The sequence below is a fragment of the Leguminivora glycinivorella genome, chromosome 6, assembly GCF_023078275.1.
Source record: "Leguminivora glycinivorella isolate SPB_JAAS2020 chromosome 6, LegGlyc_1.1, whole genome shotgun sequence".
Lineage (NCBI taxonomy): Eukaryota > Metazoa > Arthropoda > Insecta > Lepidoptera > Tortricidae > Leguminivora > Leguminivora glycinivorella.
Window position 1 is genome coordinate 13,842,286 of NC_062976.1, and position 26,630 is coordinate 13,868,915.

General features: G+C 37.9%; 4 protein-coding genes across 5 annotated transcripts; 2 read left to right on the top strand and 2 right to left on the bottom strand.

The window, feature by feature from the left end:
• Positions 1-3,154: 3,154 nt before the first annotated feature.
• LOC125227555 (60S ribosomal protein L3) lies at positions 3,155-6,160 on the bottom strand. The gene is made up of 7 exons (XM_048131894.1): positions 6,057-6,160; positions 5,576-5,768; positions 5,203-5,371; positions 4,527-4,849; positions 4,231-4,410; positions 3,688-3,866; positions 3,155-3,390 (listed from the first exon to the last, which is right to left on the bottom strand). Exons 1-7 carry the CDS (start codon positions 6,057-6,059, stop codon positions 3,196-3,198), a joined length of 1,242 nt encoding a protein of 413 aa, XP_047987851.1. The 5' UTR covers positions 6,060-6,160; the 3' UTR covers positions 3,155-3,195.
• Positions 6,161-7,262: 1,102 nt separating this feature from the next.
• Positions 7,263-10,091, top strand: LOC125227458. Its single transcript, XM_048131785.1, has 4 exons — positions 7,263-7,497; positions 7,581-7,672; positions 8,132-8,243; positions 9,692-10,091. The coding sequence occupies exons 1-4, from the start codon at positions 7,477-7,479 to the stop codon at positions 9,797-9,799; spliced, it is 333 nt and encodes a 110-aa protein (XP_047987742.1). The 5' UTR covers positions 7,263-7,476; the 3' UTR covers positions 9,800-10,091.
• Positions 10,092-10,137: 46 nt separating this feature from the next.
• LOC125227255 (probable RNA methyltransferase CG11342) lies at positions 10,138-11,795 on the bottom strand. Its single transcript, XM_048131514.1, has one exon. The coding sequence runs from the start codon at positions 11,627-11,629 to the stop codon at positions 10,898-10,900; it is 732 nt and encodes a 243-aa protein (XP_047987471.1). The 5' UTR covers positions 11,630-11,795; the 3' UTR covers positions 10,138-10,897.
• Positions 11,796-20,302: 8,507 nt separating this feature from the next.
• Positions 20,303-21,984, top strand: LOC125227311. Of its 2 annotated transcripts, none has more exons than XM_048131595.1 (4): positions 20,303-20,630; positions 20,719-20,911; positions 21,003-21,222; positions 21,653-21,984. In XM_048131595.1, the coding sequence occupies exons 1-4, from the start codon at positions 20,358-20,360 to the stop codon at positions 21,756-21,758; spliced, it is 792 nt and encodes a 263-aa protein (XP_047987552.1). In that variant the 5' UTR covers positions 20,303-20,357; the 3' UTR covers positions 21,759-21,984. The 2 variants fall into 2 exon arrangements, with proteins under 2 accessions (XP_047987552.1, XP_047987553.1); XM_048131596.1 differs by having other exon boundaries at positions 21,639-21,774.
• The last annotated feature ends 4,646 nt before the right edge of the window (positions 21,985-26,630 follow it).

Here is a 26,630-nt window from a genome sequence, read left to right on the forward strand (position 1 = left end):
ATGTTGGGACTTAAACAAAAATATATAAATACTGTGTATATATATATATATACCTAGAAAGTACCCAAGACTGGAATATAATAAACATTTTTATCTGAGTATTAATTCGTTTTAATCCATAGGCAACCCTATCGTCCGACGCTGCGCACGTGCGGCTCGTTTCTTTGTTAGAATGTTGTAGGCATATAAAAGGCGGCATTTCGTGAACATCAAAGCAGTGGGCCTTCTGTACTTGTACTATTATATAGTCTGTGGTTCTAGTCCTGCTAGAAGCAGTGAATTTTTCCATGTTTGTTTTACCTTTTGGTTTCAAATATGGGTCTGATGTGCCTAGTATTAGTTTGGTAGTATCTACACCGGGCCATACAGCTTACTGATTTTTAATAGGAGCTAGCTGCACATAGGGCAAGCAACGCGGTGTCTCACGAGATTGCCAGTTGCTTTTCGGTGAAGGAAAACATCGTGGGGAAACCAACTTAATTCCAATAAGGTCTAGTTTGAAAGTCAGATGGCAGTCGTTTTCGTAAAACTAGTGCCTACGCCAAATCTTGGGATTAGTTGTCAAAGCGGGCCCCAGGCTTCCATGAGCCGTGGCAAATGCCAGGATAAACAAGGAGTATGATGAGTTATCAACCTGAAACCTTATCACAGTCTTTTAATTTTCTACTGAGACAATAAGAGACACATTTAGTAGTTTCTTGTTGTAATTAGTATTTTCCTCTTGGTGTGGTGAATAATGTGTTTCACTCGGTGGCAAAATTTGTTTATAATATTGATACGGTTTAGTACAGTTTGGTAGCCAAAATTTCGTAACCGGTTACGTATTAGGCCAGAGAAGTGCTGTTTGGTAACTAATTAATAACCAAGTTTTGTAACTGGCTACAAATTGGGGATCAATATTCCAGGTTTGTAGCCGGTTACGTATTGGGCCAGCGTGGTACAGTTTGGTAACTGGCTACCAAATTCCCTGTTTGTAGCTGGTTACGTATTGGGCCAGAGTTACTACCAAATCGAAGCTAGGACATTGTACATATACGGACATAGCGAAACTATAAGGATTCCTAGTAAACCTAGTTGACTACGGAACCCTAAAAAATTACTCAATGTCAGCATCATGCGAATCTTGTTCCTCCTACCCTTATCCCACGTTATGTGGGGTCGGTACAACGTCTTCCTCTTCTATCTTTCGTCAAATCAACACATATTATAGTGTACAAGTTTCTAATGGGTCGGCGACGCGCATGTGACACCCCTTGAGTTGCAGGCGTCCATAGGTTACGGTGACCGCTTTCCATCAGGCGGGCCGTATACCTGATTGCCACCGACGTGGTATAAAAAAATATTTTTTCCTCTCACTAGCTCGGAAACACGTGTTTTGTCCTTTAACACTTTCGCTACCAAGAACCCGACTGTCGGGCACACCGCTCGTAGAAGCGTAGCCGATTACATGGGTTTCCCCGTATGTAGCGAAAATGTCGTAGCGCCGCGTAGAGCCCGGTTTCGAAAGTGTTAATACCAGCGGGTAAAAACGCATTTTATCCACTAGTGGGTAAAGTAATTTGACCTTGAATAAAGTCAAATTAACTTCTTTAAAATCTAGTAATAATGATGATTTACCACCTGTGGAACTACTGGAAGCAGTGATAAACGCATTTTTTGCGTTGTAGTTTCCTCGCTATAGTGAGGGGAAAAGTTTCGTGTTACACTCGGGTGCAATAGTACATTACATCAGAGGCCGGGAAAATGAGGATTTCCGGCCAAGTGGGTATATACAGGGTGTTTGGCAATAGTGGGTGGATAGGGATACGAGGCCGGGAATCCGTTTTCACGCCGAGGCATGTATAGTGCTTTTCTCAAACATACAATGAAATAAAATAAAAAATGCTCTAAAGGACAATATTTTATAAACTAGTAATCAATTTTAGGCAAGCCGGTGGGAATCGGCTTGTATGGACCAGCCGCTGCTGGTAACCAGTTACAATAAGAGATATTTTTTCCCGTTTGGAAGCTGGTTTGAAATTCGCGCGGCGATCACCCAAAATTTCCACCTGGCCCGCGGTCTATAAAGTTTCCTCTTTCTTTTAGAAACTTTATAGACCGCGGGCCAAAGGGCATTTTATGTCAGGTTGGGTCGCCACGGCTACGACTAAATTTTTTATTGAATAATTTGGAAAACATTATTATTTAAGGACTGTATCGCTAATTATAGGGACAAAACAAACCTCGTCTAAATGTTGACATGTGCATAATTTTGTATTATTATGGTCCGAGAGTATGATCTGAAGGTATTGCTAAGTACTATTTGATATAAGAAGGTCTGCTATTTTTTTTATTTTATAGACTTTATGGTACTTTCATTAAGGTCTAGCAAATAAATTTTGGACAACCCCTAATCTGGCTTAATTTGAGAATATCTCAAAGACTCTTTGTACGATTTCGACAAACAAAGGTTAATATGCTGCCAAAATATGTTTTTTAAGAGTCCTCTTCATGGTTGTTCAATTGGGTACTTGCAGAATAAATGCGGTGAATTTATATAATTAAAAAAAAACGCATTTTTGAGCAACGTTCCGGATTGCCGTAAATTTTTGATACAAGCAGGATGAGAGAAATAGATAAAAAAAATTAGGTATAGGCCAATGTCTAATAGACATTCATGGTGTTTGAACAGTGCCTAAACCAGATCGATACAAACAGTGTATGATAGTTAATTTCGACATCAAAGTCGGAGTTAGCGTAAGCGCCATGCCACATTCTCTAAATGGCCGCCATACACAGATCATGAACTTTATTTTTTTAAAATAACAGTGGCTAGACTATGTCTAGATATTCTGCTTTGTGGATCATGTGTCGTTGAGGTTCGCACTGTACAATTTTTTTTCGCAATTGTGTCGTCTTGTACGCACTTTGTGAATTTTCTAGTAGCATTTGTCCGAAATCGTAATCGGTACTCGGGAGGATTAAGTCAATGCTGTCTAAACCACATGCTTTACGTTGAGTTTTTAGGACAAAATGCGTACCTTATTATGTGCCTTATTAAAGCCCATGTCTTGTTATAAGAAAAAAATATAATAGCAAATAAATACGGCTACTCAAAGTTGTCTCCATATTTAACGATACAGTCTTTAGGTTATTGTTGCAGAAAAACAAAATATTGTTTTGTGGTCATATTTTTTAATATAAATGCACAATGGTTTATGATTGCGCAGCAGCAGCCGGGGCGGTGGTGGCGGCGGCTTCCTCGCGGATGCGGTCCTTCTTGAGGATGCCCATGAAGGCGGCCTTGTCTGCCGGGGTCTGGAAACGACCGTGACCGAACTTGGACGATGTGTCGATGAACTTCAGGTTGATCTTTTCAAGGGCAGCCCTCTTGGTGTGTACGCGAAGAGACTGCAAAATAATAATAATGTTATATTACATTTGCCTATTATACACATTATTATTGTTTATAAATTGTGTTTGCACATTACTTTGTAATATCCCACATAAAAGCCAAAAGATTATCTTGGCTTTTATGAGACTCACTGACATACTGATTACTTATTCTGTACTCTACCATTCACATTGGATGTTGAATGTTAATTGTACCTTTTTTATTTAATTACTTAGTGCCATTTTAATGCTGGCCAAAAAGAGTTTTTAATCTTGTACTGTCTTATTTAAAAGCAATATGGCATCAAATCTTACCTTCCTGAGGGTGATAACACGTTTCTTGGGTCCCATGCAGCAACCCTTGATCATAACGAAGTCATTGTTGACCTCACCATAGTGGGGGAAACCACCCATGGGGGTGATGGACTTCTCAGACAGGTCATACTCGGTGCTGGCATTGTTCTTGATAACCTTGCCATCCTTAGTGTGGATACCTGTGGAAATGCTCAAAATTACGCACTAAACATGTCTAGGGTAAAATATTGCAATTCCAAATCTAACATCAGTCCGCCCTAGTATAATCTTCACTGGAGATTCAGGTTCTAACCGTATTTTAGCGTGTAAGTTGGATCATCATTTGTTTTATTAGTTATTCTATTCTAATTATCGTAAGTCTTGTTGCTTAGGATATAAATATAATACAGTACAGGGCAGTTCTCAAACCTATTTTACTATTCTAAAACTAAGTTACAAGTTGAAGATGGATCAATATTCATGTCAGTGCCAAGGTATTAACTATGGCGATACTTTCAACTTCTGTATTATTTGGTAAATGTAAAAACAATAGTAATTATTTACCTTGTCCAATACGGTAGATCTTCTTGTTCATTTCAGTGCGGTGGTGGTATCCCTTCTGACCAGCACGGGCGACAGTGAAGGACACTCTTGAAGGATGCCACGCTCCAATACAAGCAACCTTGCGCAGACCCTTGTGTGTCTTGCGCGGCAGCTTCTTTGTGTGCCAACGGGAAGTGACACCTGTGAACATTTATGACAATAATATTAGATTAGACACCTAGTTTTCGTGGTAGGAAATAAAATTTTTCAAGAATTAATACAATGCTTCATGATGATATATTTGAAAAACAACCCACCTTTGTATCCCTTGCCCTTGGTGACACCAATGCAGTCAATCATCTCATCCTGAGCGAACACAGAGTCAATGGGGATGGGCTTCTCCAGATGCTCCCTGGCCCATTTGACCTTGTCTTCAATGGTGCCACCGTTAATCTGGATCTCCATGATGTGGGCTTTCTTTTGACGCTGCTTCAGCAGCTTCATCTGGGTGTGGGCAATGAGCCTCACCACAGTGCAGTAACGGATCATCTTCTTGAAGTCCTTCTCAATGGACTTGCGGCCAAGCTCATCTTGCCACCTCTTGCTGGACTTGGTGAAAGCCTTCTTCTTGCACTTGTACCTGATCAGGGCACAGAGTAAAGCAGCTGCTGTAAGAGATTCCTAGCAGCCTCATCGTTGAGCGGAGACCACTTGGTAACAATATGCTCCAGGGCATACTTTGTGTAAACTCTCATCCAGCGATAGGAGAGCTATTTTGGTTGGATTAGTAATGACAATGAGAAGGATAAAAGGTAATTTCATTAAGGTCTACTAGTTTTTCATAATATGAAAATCAGATAGGTAACCTTAATTTTAATATGAATACTTTATTTTCGAGAATGATAAATTTCAATTACTATAATGTATTTAAAATAAAGTTTATAGGATAAATTACTTTTTTTCACCAGCACATATGTGATTGCCTTTTCTTACCAGTTCTTGTAGAAGCGACGACGGCAGTCCTCGGACATGTGCTCGGCCCAGACGGTGAGCAGAGCGCGGAGCCCGTGCGGAGTCTCGATGTAGCCGACAGCACCCACCGCCACCATGGGGGGAGTCTCGATGATGGTCACTGCCTCTACGATCTCCTTCTTGTTGATCTCTGAAAAGTTAATCAGTAAATTTATTTAACTGGACAGACAAACCAAAGTTCAATTCACAGGATTCGAACAGAATTGGTTATTAATATTTTCAATTTTTAATTGACTTAACCTCAATTTAAGAATCGTGCGCGTGCATTTCAAAGCGGAAAAAGTAATTTGTGCGGACGACAATTAATAGTTGGATACATAAAAAGGTTACTTACTGGATCCAGGACGGTCAGGTTCACGGACCACGTGGGTCATACCGGCCTTGTAGCCGATGAAAGCGGTAAGATGCACTGGTTTGCTGGGGTCATCTTTAGGGAAAGCCTTCACCTTGCCACGATGACGACGGGACCTCTTCTTGGGGTAGAATCCCATCGACCCATGACGAGGTGCTGAAAACTTCCTGTGCGACTGAAAGTAAAAATACAATTCATTTCACTAAGATTCACGTCGAAGAAGAACAAATCCCTAATAGAAATAGCATCAGTCCGCCCTAGTATAATCTTCACATAAAGATTCAGGTTCTAACCGTATTTAAAAGCGTAAATGTTGGATCATCATTTGAGGACGAAGTTAATTTTCGAACAAATAATAATTGAACACTGTAGTTGTGATAGTAAAATTAATTTCATTATACTTGAAATACATGAATCAAAAAGATTACTTAGATATTTCACGATATAACAAGCGGACACTTACCATGTCGTAAGACTGTCACAACGAAAATGGCCGATTGTGAAGCTGAAGATTTGACTTTTCAATTTCAACTTGACACTTGACAGTGACATTTAGCCATAGACAATATAAATGAGTAAAGCTGTTTGAATAACTATTTAAACCGCTAATTTTTCTCCATGCATGTCAACTAGTTTTATTATTTCGCTAAACAAGTTCAGTGAAAAGACAAAATGTTTTAATAAATATGAAAATAATTAAAAATGAAACATTTTTAGCTTTGTTTCTTCTCTTATTCTATTTTTTTCTTATTTATAGAAAACCAAATACTCTTAAAAACGGATTCAATTTTACCATTTCACTAATCTAGTTAAGGATTCAATCAAATCAAGTGACAAAGGCAAGAGTCTAATAAATCTAATTGGATATATTAGATTCTTGGCTGTGTCATTTCACGAAACCAGTTCAGACATTTAATCAAATCACCAGTTGAGACTTTATCATTTCCCTAAATTTGTTTAGGGAAATGTTAAAACTAGTTGACTTTTTGAGTTCGTTTCGTCAACTCACTGTCGCGGTTCAGGGATTTTATAAAATCCCTAAACAAATCTAGTGAAATGACAAAACTTGGCGTGTCTATTGGCCGATTTTGTGATCTCACTAAACAGAGTCAGGGATTTAGTCAAATCACTGAAATTTTCTAGAGAAATGATGAAATGGATTCGCCATTTTGACATCCTGCGTGATTTGATCAAATCCCTTAGAGATTTGATCAAATCTCTGTTTTGGCCATTTCCCTGCGACATATAGACATGGTATGGTCAAGCAAATCTTGTCACTAAAAATAGGTGGCAAATTTGAAAACTGTAGGGGCGAAGCAAGGGCGAAGGCATGGCGAAGGTTTATGACAAATTAATCGTCTCAATGGAAATTTGAATTTTAATTGAACTAAATATTTTCAAAATAAACAAAAAACATTTTCCCCTCACTAGCTCGGAAACACGTGTTTTGTCCTTTAATACCAGCGGGTAAAAACGCATTTTATCCACTAGTGGATGAAGTAATTTGACCTTGAATAGAGGCAAATTTTCTGCTTTAAAATTGATAAAAATGGGTTAATCAACTGATGAAGATGTTTTACCATGGAACTACTGGAAGCAGTGATAAAGGCGTTTTTTGCGTTGCTATTTCAGTGATGTTGACCAAAAGTTGACAATGAGTGAGTGACATTGAGTTGACATATAGGATAATGGTCGGTTGGTCAAAGTGTTTTATTGCAATTTCTTGATTTGAAAATATTTAAAGTTTGGTCTTCTCAATCACAAATTATTTGCTCAGCGAGAAGAATTAAATAGTTAAACTCGGCTAGTTTATAAGTGCACAGCACCCCGCCAAAATAGAAAGAAATATTCATTTCTATTGTATATCCATTTTCCCATCCAAAATGAATAATTCCGCTGCTAAGGTACCTATTTTAATAATTGATAATTCTATTTTCCTTGGTGTTTGGTTTATAAATGAAACAAATAATACGTTTAATTTTTTCAGGTTGGTGAAATATTCACCGAGGCTGGAGCTGCATTCAACAAACTGGCTGAAATGACAATGATGTTGCACCCTATGGCTGAAAATACACCGACGTATGTTTTACAGTGCATATCTTATGATAATTTACTATGCGCTTGTCAACTGCCATGTGATGTGAATCTTACAATTCTGAGTTGAAGTTAACTTTTTTGGGAATAGTTATTAGGACTATTATGTACTTCTGTTTAAATTTAGGTGCACAGTTAATTAGTGAATCTCTGGATAATGCCCTGAGAATAGCTCATAAACTGCTTATAGAACACATTTTTAGAGTAGAAGTAACATTTTGGTAATTGATCCTTGGGCAGCTGGGTATCTATTCAAATTTACCTGACTGCCATATACAATTGTTCATGGAAAAGATTATGTATCACAGAAATTGCAATGTTGCAGAAATACATGGTTTCCCAATTTTACACTTTCTTCCCTTACACCTACACTAAATGGTAACCATACATAAAACTTGTCAGTTGGAGTCCATCTTGCAATAAAATTGATGTGTATGTTTTCAGTGCACCAGCAAAAACTCCAGTGAAGCGAAAAGCAGCAGATGACAGACCGGTTTTGACCAGCACCACACCACAAGCAACTCACAATGTTCATACAGCTCCCATATCACAGCAGGTCAGTATAGTTTTTATTTACCTACCATAATCAAATAATTCTGAAGTAACAACAGAATAAGAGGGAATAAGATAAAATATAAATTAATAATTCAGCCTATACATTCCACTGCTGGCCACAGGTTTTCTTATGCATGAGAGAGCTTTGACGAAAGTACTCACACTAATTGAATAAAAGTGGAATAGTTATTGGCTTCGTGCGAAGTGCATGGAGGGGGTAAGCAAAGCGATCGCAGTGCTTGCGGTGGTCAAAATCGACACTGATTGTGGTTGTCATCTATCAAAACTCATACAATATAATACAATGTGTAATGTTTGATATGGGGCATCAATGTTGTTTCGTTGTTAATTGTACAAATAATGGCATAAATAGTCGTTGCACGTTCTATGCGTTTCTTAGAGCACACTGGAAATAGGATCAAAGAACTAAATGGATAGCTACGGTGAAGAGAAAACGTAAGTGACATGTCAAAACAAAACATTATAATAAATTATATTTAAGCTTTGTTTACCTAATATTGTTCAATAGTCTGTTAGTATTTGTCCTACCGTAAAAGATTATGCTTAAAGATTCAGGCCTAGCCTGGGAATAGGCCCGTGTCGGATATTTCTGCGGCCGCGGACATGACTAGGTACTTACGTTTAGATTTGTTTTATATGGCATTAACGGGACGGAGGTGTAGCGAATACCATATCACTAGCTCGAAGAACTTGTACCATTACTCCTATGTTCTTCAAGATTCCTTATATGCCCTGCCAGCACCAATTTTTTGACTCTTTCTGTAGTCTGGGGTTGGAAGTTTATACCGTGAGTAATGCTTTGGAAACTGATTTTTGGTATTATATCCATGTCTTTATAATCTATCTACCTAAATTACACTTGAAATAGTAGCTCTTGTTATTCGATTTATTTAAAATTAACGAAAAATCGTTAAAATATAATGTTTGTTTACATGTCATTTTTTGACATTTTCCACTTCAGGTTCACATGGTAGTGGGCGTAATTGTCGTGCACGTAGCCAATAGGAAAATGACAATATTGGCTATATAATATGAAAAGTAAAGCCAATGTCTGAAATTGTCATTTAAAATTTTGTCAAATTGCAAAATTATGTATCTAATACAAAAAATATTGATGTTTGGGTAAATTAAATGGTATGTTGGACACACAAGATTTATGTTACAAAAATTTATATTTACCAAAAATGAGTTAAATTGTTTTAAAACTGCTGAAATCTATTAAGTGAAGTGCTTGAAGCCTGATATTCATTCTGCAATTTCTGCATGATTTGAAAGGCAGGTTGTTTTTATTTTATAAATCTTAATACTTTTAATTATTTATATTTTAAAATCATTCCAAGGTGCTTTTTCTTATTAACAATGTTATACTATATGGCAGTGCAATTAAATAAATAATATGCTATTATATTATTTGTCATACTGTTCCAGGTAACCCTAAACATGCTGAATGCTCATGAATCGGAAATGGATGGTGATGGCCTCAACAATCAAGTAAAACTGGAGTTTGAGTCTAGCACGGAGGAAGTGACTACTTAAGCAGGGTGTAATTTCATATGTAGCCATTAAGTTTAACAGTAGCAGTTATTATGTCTATGTTTTAAATAGTAATAACTGTAAGTAATAAGGTATTGTTGCCAACCTTTTTTTGATGCAGTGCATGTAAGAAATGCACTAAGGTTATTTAACACCAATTATTATTTACACCCGTGTGGTGACGGGTTAAGAATTTCACCACCCCCTTTCTTCCCGTGGGTGTCGTAGAAGGCCACTGTGGGACATGGGGTAAATTGTGGCGTAGGCGAGAGGCTGGCAACCTGTCACTGCAATGTCACAGTTTCGTTTTCTTTCAACCCCTTATTTGCCAAGAGTGGCACTGTAACTTTAGCAGTTTCATGTGCTCTGCCTACCCCTATATGGGAAACAGGCGTGATTGTATATATGTATGTATGTATTACTTACTTACTTACTTACTTGTACAGGGCCAATAATGTCAATATAACCTGGGCCACAGTAAATGTATAAACTTGTTTTTGCCATAGTGAAATAAAACAAAATCCCCTTGAGTGAGAACATTTTGATTAAGAAATTTTTAAGTGCAATCATGCCATACTGTACCATCTGCTGTTTGTAAAGTAACTTGAATTAGTACTTTGGTTTTAAAAGGCGTCTTATTATGGATTTTTTTATTTTAAGAATAAGATAATGGCTGCCTACGGTTACTTTAGTGTTAAAATTATTTATATTAAGATGTTCGCTGCAGGTTTGCATCTACAGATCTGTATGTATTAGGTGAAGTATGATTAATTGCAATTTAAAGATTATGCTAATTGCAGCAGTGAAGGTGTTAAATACCTAATAATTAAGTGCACTTGTATTATATACATGTTGAGGGACCTGTCAGTATGTTAACAATTTATAAATGTGGGTGCCTACATTTCTGATATTTCTGCTAACATTAAAGTAGCAACACTGGACTAAAAATAAGACCATGTTTTTCTTCATTTTGTTCATTGTAAGTACTCTTTACTAATAAACAAGGTTTAAATTTGTCTTATATAAGAATAAATGAAATATTACAATGATTTAACCATAATGTTTATTATATCAAGAATAAAAAAATATCTACAATTTTAATTATTTTGTTATCATTTCCTTATTATCATGAAAACTTAAAATCTTTCTATTCCATGATTGATTCAGAGAACCACACACTTTCTCGTGCGTGCCTTCATTAACCTTATTTTCTATGAAAAACTCCACATCACTTCTGATTTTTAACGAGTCATATAAAGGGAATGTGCTACCAGATTTTTTGAGTCTTCTTTGGGCATTTCTATAGCACTTCCATGGTTGTGGTTCTATAATGATAGATCTAGAATATCTTTTTATGTAGTTGATAAAATTTAATAGACCATCATCTCCATTATTTAGATGTATCCACATTGTGACAGAAAAACAGAAAGTCACATCAAATCGCTTTTTCTGATGAACTTCCAAATAGTCTTGAATTGATTTCTGATCATCAGTAGACATAATATTGCAGGTTAGAAATGTAATACTAGGAATTTGATTGTTTTCTTTTGCTCTTGCGGTTAGTGTCGGGTCAATGTCAACAGCCAGTATATGTATATCATTTTCTGGGTAAATTGTTTTTATGTACTGATAAAGGTCTTTAGTAAGTTCTCCGGTGTTGCAGCCAATGTCTAAGCACAAAAATGGTTCATTAACAATAGGTTCGGGGAACATTTCTTTGCTTAGGTTATTAGTTCTGTGCTCCACGTTATGGAAGGAGTAATAGTTGATAAAATTGCCAAATTTTACAGCACCTGGGTCATTACCCAGATGATTTAGATCTTCACTCGTCATGATAACAACTTTTTTGGATTGTCTATTCTTCTGCTAAAATTTGTAGACGTATCAAATTCTGTCTGCGTATAAATCTACGAAGAAACTACTCTAGTATAAATAAACGTAGTAGTACCTAACAATGAATAATAGTAGAATGTGTGCATTTGTGCAATAACTTTCTAAAGTTCGCGTTTGCACTGCATGACGATGACGTTTGTTTTGACACTTTTGACATTGACATACGTCAATTATTTAGGAATTCAAATACTTCCAGACATTTTTCATCAAATGTCATTTAAAGCCTCTTCCTAATAGTAGACAATTTTTATTTCATCTTCAGTAACCTTATAATAATTTGATTCAATGATTTCGACATTTTACCAAATATCCATACTAATATTATAAATGGGAAAGTGTGTGTATATGTTTGTTTGTTCGTCTTTTTTTAAGTGGAGATAGTTGAAGGGAAGGCTACTTTTTGACTCTTTCTAACGCGAGTGAAGCCGCGGGCAAAAGCTACTAAGCATATATTCCATACTTGTAGTGAATGGATGGTTATCATCAGAATTGGAACGTACCACTTTGACAGTCGTCCGGCTAGGCGGGGCGAGATTCGTTTTACGCAAAGCGGAGTTTACAAATTGAATTTATAAAAAGGATTTGAGGAGACTTGTTTTATCGAATTATAAATTTAAATAAATATTTGTCTTAAGTTTCATTTTTTGTAAAAGCTTTAAACGCTACATACTTTTCTTCACTAATAACTAATACTATTGTAAAAACCCCATGGTTATGTTTTATTCTAGAGATGATGACGTGATCATGATGTCTCCATTAATATAGGTCAGCTCCATGTCACCCTTAAACAATAAACTGTACAAATTGAAACGTTTGCAACTCCAGCGGTGTAACATGCGCGTTGCCGACTCGCGCACATGTTCAGCTCGGGCAACCATACTCACCGGAGTCACCGGCTTCCTGCATTTAATGTCTTGCAATCTGGTTTGGTTTTCCTAGCGTCCAGTCCAGGTATTAATTTATTTTCATTCAATACACCTATCTATAACCACACAATAGCAGCATAATTCACTAATGATAATGGAGCATTCGCCTGCAAGCGTAACTTTGCTATTTCCTAGTTTCCTCAGTCATTACACCTGCAATATACTTACCAAACGTATACCTAGTTATAATAAAAACTCAATCCATGAACGGAAGAACACTAAGGCAATCGTGCGAAACTGCATGACGTTCTGCACAGGAACGAACTGCGCATGCGATCGAGAACAGTTAACGTTACGGAGTTTGCCCACTGCCATGCTTATCATTATGTCTCGACTACTTTCTTGCACTAGATCCTGTACAGCTCCTAGGAATGCAAAAAAAAACGGCCAGTTGCTAGTCAGACACGCCCACCGAAGGTTCCGTACAAACGTAAGGTGACGAACCCAATCATGGACAGTTTAAGAAAAAAATTCGCCAGTTTTTGATATTTCACTGATAAATGTAAAAATTCTACCGCCAAGCGTGTTAAATCTTGAATGTCCTATCCTTCTTCTACATTTCAAGCGTATTGCAGAATAGATATTCCTATTGGTTTCTTCATAGTTAACAAATTAAAACTAGGTGTTTTTTCTCCAATTATGGACGGCAGTTCTCCAGTAATGGATCCCCCATTATGGACAGTGAAATAAGTTTAAAATTTTACTTTTAAAGCCAACTGATACGCAATGAGTCAATTTTATACACCATAAATACAATTAGTTTGGGTTATTTTAACATAGGATTGTTTCTTGTAAATTTTGGTTTTGTAAATTGTTCCTTGTCCATTATAGGAGGTAGGCAGTTTTTCGGGTCCAGTAATGGACACTTGCAAAATAACATCATTTCTTTATATCTTTGGAGGAACAAACTAGTATGTTTTATACCTTATATCATGCTTAATGCAGTAAGTAAAACGCATTCAAGATTACACCGTGCGTTATTTTTTTATTATTTTATACATGAACTCATCTCTCTTAGCAACATTACTTCACCAGTCACCCTTCAAGAATTCGTCTTGATATTTTTTTCAGTAAACTGGTGAATTTTATCTTGTCTCCAAATCCTTCAGAAATAACCGAATTAATTGAAACTTCAAAATTAAACAGCTCTACAACTCTAGTTTATGGTACATAGCCGTCAGTTTTTAGAAACGTATTTTAGATACTTATTTTTAAGGATTTGTGTTTTTTTGTCCATAATGGCATCACCGTCCATTATGGGGTATTTTACCTTAACTAATTTTATTAAGTATCTTTGATTAGGTTTTTCTGGCACCTACTTTTAGTACTACTTGTACTTTTATATATTCTGTATGGTATTAAGTATCCTATTGTTTTTTAATTTTATTTTATTCTCTTGAGAGTTTAGAAACGTAGGTATGCTCCAAGCAACATAAAAAAGAATATCAGATAGTAGTCGCCGTCGTAAAAACTAGTGCCTATTCCAATTCTCGGGATTAGTTGCCAAGGCGGATTCTATTTTTTTATATTGGTATTCAGGATAACAACAGCCGTAAATATAACTAAGACATACTACTGCTTACGTATAAGAAGGCCAATAACAGTCATCCATTAAATTATATTTTGTAAGATTTATCATGAGCCGTGGCAATTTGCCGGGATGAACTTAAAAGTATAATTATGTTCACAGCTTCAAGAGCATGCAGACAGTAGTAAGGTAGATCTGGCTAATGAAAGTTGCACCCAGTATTTTTTTAAAACAGCAACTCTGGATGTCATATCATCGATTGTCATCTGTCAGTGTGACTGTCACTTTAACGAATTTCGGTAAAAGTTAACAGCGAAATCTATAAATAATAATGAATAACACCATAAAAATTAGTAAAGTAAGTGCTGTAAATTAATTAGAATTAATAAAAAAGAAACCATGTTATCAATGTGTTGCCAGCTCCAATTTTTTTGAAATTGCCACGTTTTTTCGGGCTCAACTTTCATTAGCCAGACTCTAAGTTAACATGGGGTAAGATTTTCCTTCCGGGATAAGATAGTAGGTAAGCCGCCGTAGTGCTTCGTTATATGGAACATTTTTCATACATACATGCATACATACAATCACGCCTGTATCCCATGAAGGGGTAGACAGAGCACATGAACTACTCAGGTTTCAGTGCCAGTCTTGGCAAAAAGAGGTAGAAAGACTAGAAAGAAAACGAAATTGTGACATTGCAGTGACAGGATGCCAGCCTCTCGCATTTCAGACACACACACTCACACACACACACACACACACACACACACACACGCACGCACGCACGCACGCACGCACGCACGCGCACGCGCACACGCACACGCATCTAGTTGGGATTTTCTTTTAAAAATGATTTTAAATATAATAATTTTGTGGTTCTGGGAATTTGAATGGTGGAATCAGTGGAATGTATAATACGAAGTAAACTAGAAATTATCCAAGAAAAAGCACTCTGAATTTGTCAAATTTGTTACGAATCAGTCCTTAAAAAAAAAAAAACATGAAAAAAAAACAGTTTTTTCTGGAATGTGTTTTTTTTCTCCTAAAGTACGAAATCTCAACATTAGCAAGGCAATTAGTACTTTTATACGGTTTTGTAGACTTTCCGACGATTTTATTAAGTATCTTTGATTATGATGACTTTACGTTAACTATTAAACGAATTTAATTTAGCATGCAATTTTAATTTCCAGTTTTATAAAACTAACATTTACCAAATCTGTAGTTGGTAGTTATCGCTATTTACTGTTGGTAACACCACCACCTCTCCGCGCTCCACGCCGCACATCGGGGATTCCCCAATAAACGTTTGTATGCTGAATGTTTATCGAATTAAAATGTACGTTATTGTTAATGAACCTTTATAAATCACGAAAAACTTTTTTAAATTACAAACACTCAAAAATAATAAATGAAAATTTTTAACAAAAATTTTCTAAGTCCTAAAATCGGGCCCTTTTTGCTTATACCCCAACCGTCCATACACAAACCACTTGCTCTTGCTTGGTGGCCTTGAGGAACGGGACAATAACGTCATCTTTTTCGTGCATGCAGCCCGTAGTAACGAGTTATTAGACGTTATCACGTCAAAAAAAACATATTTAGGAATAAAATGATGTTTGTTTTTTTTCATAATTATACTAAAAAAAAATTTTTTTTTCTATTTGCAACCCTACTTCAGACCCCATGAGGAACTGATGATATCTCTGATAGTAGGTACACCTTTTTTTATTGTTAAGGTGATTATTCAAAATCTAAAAGTAAGCAGGTATAAATATTTATTTCATTTTACTAAGTTATTGTGGGCAACTTTAGCGTGTAGCGCGATTTTTCATTAGTTGCGAGATTTACTTGCGGCGTAGCGAGCGTAGCGTCGTCGTGAATCTTGATCTAAACTCACGCGGTAGCGTGTCAAGCCAAGTTCAAGTAAAAGAACTGGCGAGCAGGTTCGTGTGTAACACGTATACACGAACCATTTGGAGCCACTTTTGACCCCCTTCTAACTCTTAAAAACTTTTTCACATAAACGTGTCATATTTGGCTCATATATTGAGACTTGCGAGATACATGTGTGCTCCAAATTTCATAAACAAATCTCAAAGGGTTATTTAGATAATAACGTTCACAAATAGTCGTTTTTATCATTTATATAACTATAGACCAAAACTCTAACCCAGTTCCAGATGACCTAGAAAGTTCAAATTTTGGCATGGAGATAGGTAATTTGGTGAATACACAGAAATTAATCAGAAGCTGGTAATTTTTTTTAACCCAAATACATAATTCCGTTTTAGTAGGTACGTATAAACTAGGAGTATAATAGTCGACTTTCGTATTTATTACGTTATTAACTGGGGTTTAGTTTTAATTATTGTTTCAATATTTGGCGCACATAATTTATCTACAAAAAGTAATTATATGCCATCAAAATATAAATGTGAAATGAGAGCCAAGTTCAATAATGTGATATATATATGGCTTGGTTGTTGACTTCAACGACAAAAGAAGTGAGATCTAAATGACTTTGATGTTCGTTCCGTGGCAGAAAGGAAAGTGCCTGCTTTGGGACGCTACGTGCGTAAGCACTTTTGCTGCGTCGCATATTGGCCGCACCGTAAAAACAGCTGGGGCTGCTGCTGAGGTGGCGGCTCTGAGGAAGCGGGAGAAGTATGCGGGGTTGGAGGGCTACTTGTTTGTACCTCTGGCGGTGGAAACGACAGGCTGTTGGTGCGCAGAGGCAATTGAGTTTCTTAAAGAGGTTGGGAACCGTTTGAGGGATAGGGACCTGGATCCTCGCTCCGGGTCATTCCTGGTGCAGAGGTTGTCCATCGCGATTCAGCGTGGCAATGCTGCGAGCGTGTTGGGCACCTTTGCGCCTGGGATGACGCGGGGCGGGGGGGGATTTTTGACTGATGTTAGTTAAGGTAGTTAGTTAATAAATGTTAATGAAATTAGTTAATTATAGATTGGTGTTTTGTGTAATGTGTTATTTCATATCTAGGTTAAGTTAGGTTTAGTTTTTTTTAAATGTGTAATTTTTAACGTGTACTTTTTTTTTGTGTATTTTACTTAAGTAAATAAATCAGATCTAAATCGGGTGCCAAGTTCAATGGTCAGTCCTGATATTTATTTATAACAACATAAAATATCATTTCTTCAGGATAATATATTGTAGCCTAAGTTCTGACTTGCCTAGTTCTCATGTACGAATTATTTTATAGCCCTAGCAAATTCTAAACCTGTTACTTCTAGAAACAAGCCGTCGAACATAATAATTCGTATATGAGAACTAGCCAAGTGTGACCTTAGGCTACAATATATTTATACTAAGTTGTAAGAAGAAAGTTACTCATGAAATAAAACTATGGAAACGGATTAAATCGCGTATAATGAACGTAAGCTAAGGAGTTGCGAGAGGCCATTGAGATCAAGAAATACCCAAACTTTAATAGAGAAGATGGCTTTACTTTACCACCGGCTTGGGATCCAGTAGTACATCTGATAATGGAACAAGCACGACGAAGGCTGTGAGGCATTTGTGTTGTATGGTGTTGGACATTTGCAGTTTGTTCTTTGTCAATGTAGATTAATTGGTTAATTATTTTTTAACATAGGTAGTAATGGTAAATTTTTTGAATATTGTATAACTAGCTTTATTAATAGTGTGTGAACCTGCCTTAGAAATCTATATTATTTGTGGTCATGGTTCGTTAATATTTCTTGTATGTGGGTAGCTTTTGCACATTGTAATTTTTCCTCAGTCACCCGTTGACCACGAACGCTGTAAAGAGTTCGAAACGTCGGGATGTATTTTAAATTCATTATACGCGATTTAATCCGTTTCCATAGTTTTATTTCATTGTAAGAAGAAATCATATTTGATGTTATTATAAATTAATATCAGGACTGACCATTGAACTTGGCGCCCATTTAGATCTAACTTCTTTTGTCGTTGAAGTCAACAACCAAGCCATATATATATATATATATTATTGAACTTGGCTCTCATTTCACATTTATTAACACATAATTGATTGAATAAGAAATATTGTAAAGAGATGAAATTATATACCTAAAATATCTATAAATAATTGCCTATGAAACGAGTGAGATGAATGCCATGATGAAAAGAAATGTGTGTTTGATCTGTTAGATCGATAGATAGTAAAATAATTGCTACAGCTAGAGCTAAAACTGAAGCTAAATCCGGTAATCTGTAACCAGGTAGCCATAAGGGATACCCAAACTTTGTTTTTCTAAAAGATATTTTTTTAAATGACGTTTAAAAGTAAATTTAGTTTTAATTTGACGAATCGGGGGCGGGATATTGTTCCAGCACCTGGTTGCGAGATACCGGAAACAGCCTGTAAAAGCAACAGTTTTGTGAGGGTGAGCTTCTAGGAGACAGCGCCTGGTAGACCGTGTACCATGTCGTTCATGGAAAGAGGATATGCGTATTTTAGAGAATAAGTAATGGGGCTTTTTGTCATTCAAAACGCCAAATAAGAGACTAGCTAGATGTAAGTGCCTCCGTGAGGACATATTTAATATGGATGCTTTGTTAAGGTATGGTGTAATGTGTGTTCTCGGTGGTATTGAGCTACAAAAACGGAAACAGGCATTTTGGACTCTTTGGATAAGACGACGAGTTTTTTCCAATAGTCGTGGCCCGTACACAATGTCTGCATAATTTAACTTAGAGAGTACCAGCGATTCGCACAACAACTTACGAATTTCCTCATTTAAGAGGTATCGTACTTGGTATAAGACCTTAAGACGAAAAAAACACGACTTCACTAATTCTCCTATATGCTTCTCAAACCTCAGCTGGTTGTCAATGACTAATCCCAAGTTTCTAGCCTCGTCTACGCGTTCGATCAGTGAACCCCTTATAAAAATTTTAGGTTCATTACATAAAATCCTAGAGAGTTGTACTTTGGATCCGAGTATCATAAACTTTGATTTAAGTGGGTTCAATAGTAATCCGTTATTATCTGCCCAAGTGGAGATATTTTCCAGGACCTCAGTTTTGATGGGATATGAATTTTCACCTATTAAACTGTAAACCATTCAGACTTTCAATAGGTTATACTGCCCGATTTTCTTTACAAATGTCACAGCGCTACTGTAGGTACCGATCTCTGTCAAAAGTTGAAAAGTGACTAATTTAGTTATCATGGATTAAATCCATATACATAATAGTATTATACAATACAAATCCACTTTATTGCACAACCTCAGAAATGTACATAGGAACACACATTACAATAAGTTATGTACCTAAAATAATTCTTATTTATATGTACTTTAGAACTTAGAACCCTAGGCTTACCTAACCTCGTGAGAAAACGTTGCATTTTTTTATTGAGTTGTGCTATTCTATTTGCATCAATTTGCTTCAATATGTCAAATTAAAGCACAACGCAATACCGCAACAAACAACGAAATGCCTTACCAATACATAAATGTTCCACGTCGCGTTGGTCTCACTGCTGATATTAATATATACTCGTATCTAGTTAATAATTAATAACGTTTCTTGCGGAAATCTAAATAAGTATTGTTTAACGACAGAGTGTTAGTATTAATGGGTGAATCCGCCGACACGGTTCGATTACCTATGGCTTTTACTTTCTTTTTGTCGATAACAGATACAGTTCCTTATACGTATGTAACGTTTGGAACGCGTACGGTACGTCCTCGGCCGCGCGGCGCCGGCGCCGCGGGCACGCGCTGCGCCTACTGCCGGAAATCTACTCCACACACCGGGTAAGCGCATGCTACTGGTCGATTTAGGTACGACTCGATGGCACATCCATGCAAACTTAAATCGGTAGGCCATGATTGAAACGGAGGTTCGAATGATCCTCGCAGAGCACGCCAACGTACTCGTATGTAATTATATTTTTCGCACACAATCATACGCGATTTACTACACGCGCCGTAGATATAAGTCTTGCGTTTTTCCAAGCATTCTATCGGAGAAATTCACTTGGAAAATATTTCTTGATCATTTTCAAGTTCAGTTACGTAAGTACGCGTGCGGGAGAATTGGTGCAGAATGGCGGATGTTTGGTGGTGCTCGACGGCGAAGTGGCGCGCGGTTATAAGCTCGCACCCGCTCCTCCGGCTGTCAGTTGCCGATAGACCACCCTCGCAGACGTTAATTTCTAGTTATTTAGTGCAGTGTGTGAACATACGTCAAAATAACAAAATGTGTTCCGCTTTTCGGATAGCCGTCGTGTCAGTTATCTGCGTGGCCGTCGCATCCGGCCACGTGCACGGACCCCGCAGGTCCCGCCGGATGGATGCCGAGGATTATGCACAAAATGAAATTGACAGTGGAAGAGCCGAAGAGAGCTCATGGTGGCCTTCGGCAGAATTCGCCGTTTTGCAGAAAGTTTATGACGACTGCAGTGCGCAAAAGCACCTAACGATGTGCTTAAAGGGCAAAGCCCTACACGCCCTCACACGTGCCGTGGAACAGGTGAACAGTGAACCGAGTGCTTAAAATACCGTGATGTGCCGATAACGTGATATAAGAGTGTGTTGTAATGTTTTGTTGTATTGTACAGGAGAGCGTGCAGCTCGCGGACGGGCTCACCCTGGTGAAGCAGGCGGACGCTCCCGCGGCGGTCGCGGAGCCGCGCTTCTTCCCTGGCATGTCCACGGAAGACAAGCTCGACATGGCTCTGCGCACTAAATTCGAGCAATTGATGAACTCGCACACCATCTCTATGGATTTGGCTTCGGAGGGTAGAGGCAGAGGTGAGTACAATAACCAAGCATGCCTGAAGTGGTTATTAATATGAAGTACCTAAATTGTGTTTCTTACATAAAAATTAAAATTGTGATTCAGGCAAGAAAGTGCTCCCTTACCTGCTGCTCGGTATCTTCACCACCGTAAGCGTGGTGGGAGGCATCGCCCTCAAGACGCTGGCAGCCATCGCTGGCAAGGCGCTGATCGCCAGCAAGGTCGCGCTCACGATAGCCGGTATCATCGCCCTGAAGAAACTCTTCAGCCACGACGGCGCTCCCGGCGAAACTACCTTCCAAGTGCACGCTGATGGACATCATAGGTAATTTTAACAATGTTATTTCTTTTTTTTTTAAATAACTGTACATATGTATATGTAATACATATGTTTGCGAACTTTAGTTCAAAAGTTTTGTTGTTGGCTAATTTTACCATTTCAAGAATATTTATTACCATTTGTGTGTATTACAAATTACATGAAAAAAAAATCATAATAGTTTTAATTATGGTTGTAAGCAATGTAAGTAATCATTCAGTAAATTTATCCATTTATTACGGGTTCTGGGCCGTAAAACCTTATTTTAAACCACAGAAGTTCCACTTTCTGGACAAAGAAGGCCTAAATTTCTGGGCACAACTTGAGCGGTAATCCCCGTCACATCTTATTTTTTATAACATTTGAATAATATTGGTGTACTTGTGATATTTGTTTTTTAATTCTTTATATTTCAATTCTAGTCTTTAATTCGAAGGCGGAATATGTACGTGGTGAGGCCAGCGAAAGCAAGCGCGGTGGACCCATACCGGTACTACGGCGAGCAGACGACGTCCACCGCCGCCGCCGCCGCCAGCGCGTAGCGCCCGCGCCCGACGCCCGCCTCACCGCCCACGCCCGCCGCGCCTTCGTCCACACAAACCTCAAACCAAAGTACCGTCCATAGCATGGACATCCTACTTAAGACGATTGGTCGTCCGCTCTCGTTGTCAAATCTATGTCAATAAATTATTTAGTGTAATTTATTTATTCGTGACTAAAGTTAAATAATTGCAGAAGTGATGTAAGAGATAATAAAAAAAACGTGACACTGAATATGGTTTCATTTTCCGGACAATCTCATGTAGAATATTATTACCAATTCTGGAGATAATTAGCAAAACCTAACAAGTTACAAAACAGCTATCTTTTTTGCAGTTATTCTTTAGTAATAAAATCCGAAAAGCACCAGAGTGCATAATTAGCGATGTTAGATAAGCATGCTTTGTTAGGCGTGATAACAGCACCGTACAGATATGGGGCGTTCACTGTTAGTGCAGTAATTAAAATGTTGTTAACGTTACTTGCAATTATGCACTCGCTGCGACATCCTACAACTTAATATTTAACTACTCCTATCGGTAAAATGACCAGCCTACATAACTAGCTAATTGGGCGAGTAGGTTTTTCGCCGTCTTGAATTTAGCGATAGTTCCGGGATGGACGGGCTCATCCCCCGCGAGCCTGGTTTAAATACGTGCTTTAATTGATTGCATTAACCCGCTTTCTTTATTCGCTCTAGTGGAGAGGAGTCCGAGAAATGTGTCGAGATTTTCCGTTAATGTGGGTGCACTGGGCACGAACGTGGAAAGTAGAAAGTTATAATCGATTCACTGCACATGCACGCATACTGGTGCAGCACGTAGCTTGTTATGATCTTTTCTGCCTTATTGCGCATTGAGGTAATGCGATTTATTGCTTTTCACGCTAGGTTTGCTCTTGATTTTGCTTATTCAATGCGAAGGTTACCTATAATGTTCTGTTTGCTTGTGGGAACGCGGGTGCGCGTAGTTGGTATTGTTGTCGCTGTGTATAGTAACAAACAAGTAGTTAGGGAGGTTGCCTAATTACAAATGAATAGATGAGTGGGCTAGTGAGCTATTTTCCAGCTAGGAGAGCGCTGCAGCGGTGTGACGCGGCGCAGTTTGTTCGGCTGCGGAAGGTCAGCTCGTTGATTAGTCTAGCGCCGGTAAAGGCCGACCACAGAGCGCGTTTGTGCGCCCGGACTGCTGTTTATAATGCAGATATGTGTTTGCCCAATCGCTGCACGCTACGCTGGCTATATGGCATCGTTAATGTGGCTGGCGTCTCTTTGCATACGCAAATATAGGGCGGGCGGTCCAGCGTTGATTAAGCGGTGCGCTGGCGGCCTGTGTAAAATTACCTAGTCTATACCTCGCATTTTGTACCTTTTAAAATTAGGCTCTTAGGGAATGATACTCCTCCTGTTCCTGTCTATTCGGAAACTTCTTGAAATCGGCTCTTAGAATCAGCAGTGCTGGAAATGATCGAAAGTAGTCTTTAATACATAGTCGCGCTCCAGCAGACTATAAGTGGCGCATCTAAAGCGACATTAATAATTAGTTATGGTAGGATATATTCTCGGTCCGGCATCACACCGATGCACCTAGTCGCGACAGCCATCTTCCCCTGAGACCTCAGCACCTGTCTGGGCGCCTGTCAGCTAATATAAGCTCGTGTAGGTGTCGCCTACTATCTCCTTCAATACTTGATGTCCACCTGCGCCTCGAATTAGGCCAACCACCGCCGCCTAACTGACTCGAGATTACTGATGGATGAGCCGTAATAGCGGCTTGCTCATACTATTACCGTAAATTATCCACTTACATTGTGTCCATAATTAGGTACACACAATGCCATATGTAGATGTTTGTTGGGTAAAATAATGTTAAACAGTTTGACAACGGACAACGCCACCAGCACATTTTACTTAAAGCTTTTCGAGATGATTTCGTCGTTATTATGTTTTAGTTTATAAGCATGTGAGGCTGCGGGCGTCACTCGTAGCGTAGAGCGAAGTTACTTTACGGGCGAATGGTCAAAGTATCCGACATAAACCTATTTTGTTCTCTTCTTATATTGGATGTTCGCTCCCTTCACCCGCCTCTCCACCGTCCGCTGTCCTTTGGAACAGGGCTGAATCAACTTGCCTTTTGATATATAAATTTAATTACAATATAAAAATGTCTAACGTATCAAGTACCTAAGTAGTTATTTTAAGAATCGTTACGGTTCCTATCATTAAACTATTTAGTACTTGTACTTAAGTAGCGTGTGATATAATTGGTCCTGTCTATATCAATATTAGTAGCCACATAATACGTATTAAGCAGCAATATTTGTGCCGTTCTCAATCAAAAGGTATCACATTATCGCTTACGAAGGCAGCTCTTATGGTAAGCGACAACGTGGCACATTTTCTTGAAAACGTTACATTCATTAGTGCCTAAAAAATCACGAATCCTGAACTTTATGTACAGTACGTATCTACTACTCTCATAATGTGAAACAAGTTTTCTAATGGAGTTTTAAATAAATTCGCCGGCAGTAGCAACCCTGCAGCGGGGCGGGTCTGCGCGGAAGTTTTGCCGGGAATTATGTTGGTACGTGCCAAAGCCATTATTGCTCGAGAAAAGTTCATCAATTTCATTTCTAGCCGGCACACGTCCCGCTCCCACCTTCCACACATGACTGATATACACGACCTTATTCCGACAGATATTTTAACCATTAGAAAGGAACTTCCTAATTGAATATGTTGGCATACTCGATCACAGGCACAGGGAATTGAAAGGATTTGATTGTGTTTGGAAGGACGGCTTGGTACGTGGGTTTTATAAAGCCATAAGCATTTATGTTGAAATTTGGTAAAGTATTATGACCTTTTTATTTGATGGTTAACGAAAATAGGTTAGGAGCACCTTAAACCAACGAGCGTGTATGAGGAATGTAATGAAAGTGAAAGCGAAAGAGATATGCCAGGATCTTAGCTTGTGGAAATTCATGGTCTCTGTCTCGTAACCCTATTTAAAAGGAAAGTAACTGTCATTTTGTTTTATTACATTTTGTATATACTTACTATTTGTGCGAAAGTTATGCCCTACTTCTTCGACTTGTTAGTATGTAAGTACCTACTATGTACTTTCAAATACTTACAAGTAGTTACAAGCGTTGTAAAACTAGGAGCACATAATATTCATATTCATTTATTCATAAAATTAAAAATTGTACATGCCAAAGGTATAATATTAACTGCATTTGAAGATAAGGTATAATATTAGCAGTTATGTGCTCCAGGTACTGATTTCCTCAAAAATTCCCGGTTTTCGTCATAAAAATTCAGTCGCTAACTTAAACGCGAGATGGGTATCAATAGTGTAAGCAATTATGGAAGGCTTTGCAACTTTTTTGGACTTCCAATATCAAAACTTCACAGTCCGTCGTCAACTTGCTGACTGCACAATCATAGAACATAGGTTTAATGCTAACTACTATTCGTTGCAGCCACAGACGTTACATCGAAAGTACAATCCTACCCTACATTCTATACGAACCTACGAATGGTGCCGATCCATTGGCGTCAAAATCCCATGCACAAAACGTTCGACCGGATCGGTTCGTATGAGATGTCTAATCCATATAGAATGATAGCAACAGCTATAAATAGCAACACGATTGCCGAAGCAGAGACTGCACATGCCGTATGACACGACAACGTTATAAATCCTCAGCGAGTGGCGTGCTCCGCCACATCAAGAGAAACTGGACAAATTATAAGAGAAACCAGTGAATCTCAAACATTGGTGTTCGTGGGTGAGAAAATTCAATGCAGTTGTCTTAGAAGATATAGGGAGAAAAAATGAAGGTATAGCAATACCTACCTACACAGTAAGTATATGCCCTAGCACTAATAAAGCAATAATCTTAAGTTCGTGGGATAAACTCAAATAAGTAGTTAAGTTACTCGTATATAGGTATTCTTTACTTGTGTGTCGCCATATTATGAACCGAAATAAAGAATCTCAACGTAAAAAAATGTAGCCTTAGTGTACCCTTATTTAATGTAAATGTTTAAATAGGTATTTAGAATTGATTTTGAATAAGTATCGTACATTTGGAATGAATAGTTCGGACTGTGTTTTTATGAGTATCAACCAGCGATCGCCTGAAGTAAGCGATAACCGCTGTCCTAGACACTCGAAACGTATGTTTCATTACTTACACTACTTAGTACTTACTACTTAGATTTTCCGCATAACGCAATAGAAAAGTGCAACTGCAATGAATGAAAGTCGTCGCACGCGCCGTCTGAAATGGTATTATTGCAATCATTTGTGCAGTTTCAATCGATAATAGTAGACTTCACTTTCTAAACCTCACTTGAAGCACGGAAATTTCACGGATCTACCGCATGCAAAAGATCTGACATGCAAGATATATTTCACTGAACATACATCTGTTGCCACATATTATGTATTTTTTTCCTAAATGGCACTCTAAGAAATACAATAAGACATAATAAGGTACAGCGGGGCAATTCTCGACTGGGGGGCAATTGTAACTGATCCATTTTCTCCATTATTACGCTATGATGTTGAGTTCTACATGTATCCACTGAACACGCCTACTATATATATAACCGGTGGACACTCCATTTAATAATGCAAACATTGTAAAACATGGAAAAAAATGGACCAGTTAAATTTGCCCTCCAGTCGAGATTTGCACCGCTGTATCTTACTTAAATAGATAAGAACATCACAAAAGTCCTTCTCGTTGTTGTGTGACTAATAGTATAAAAAAAAGATTAGGTACCTATGTGCTAAATAATAAGATTTAGGCTAGTTGCATTGCATATAAAGCAGAAGGAAACTAAGACTGATAAGGATTAAAAA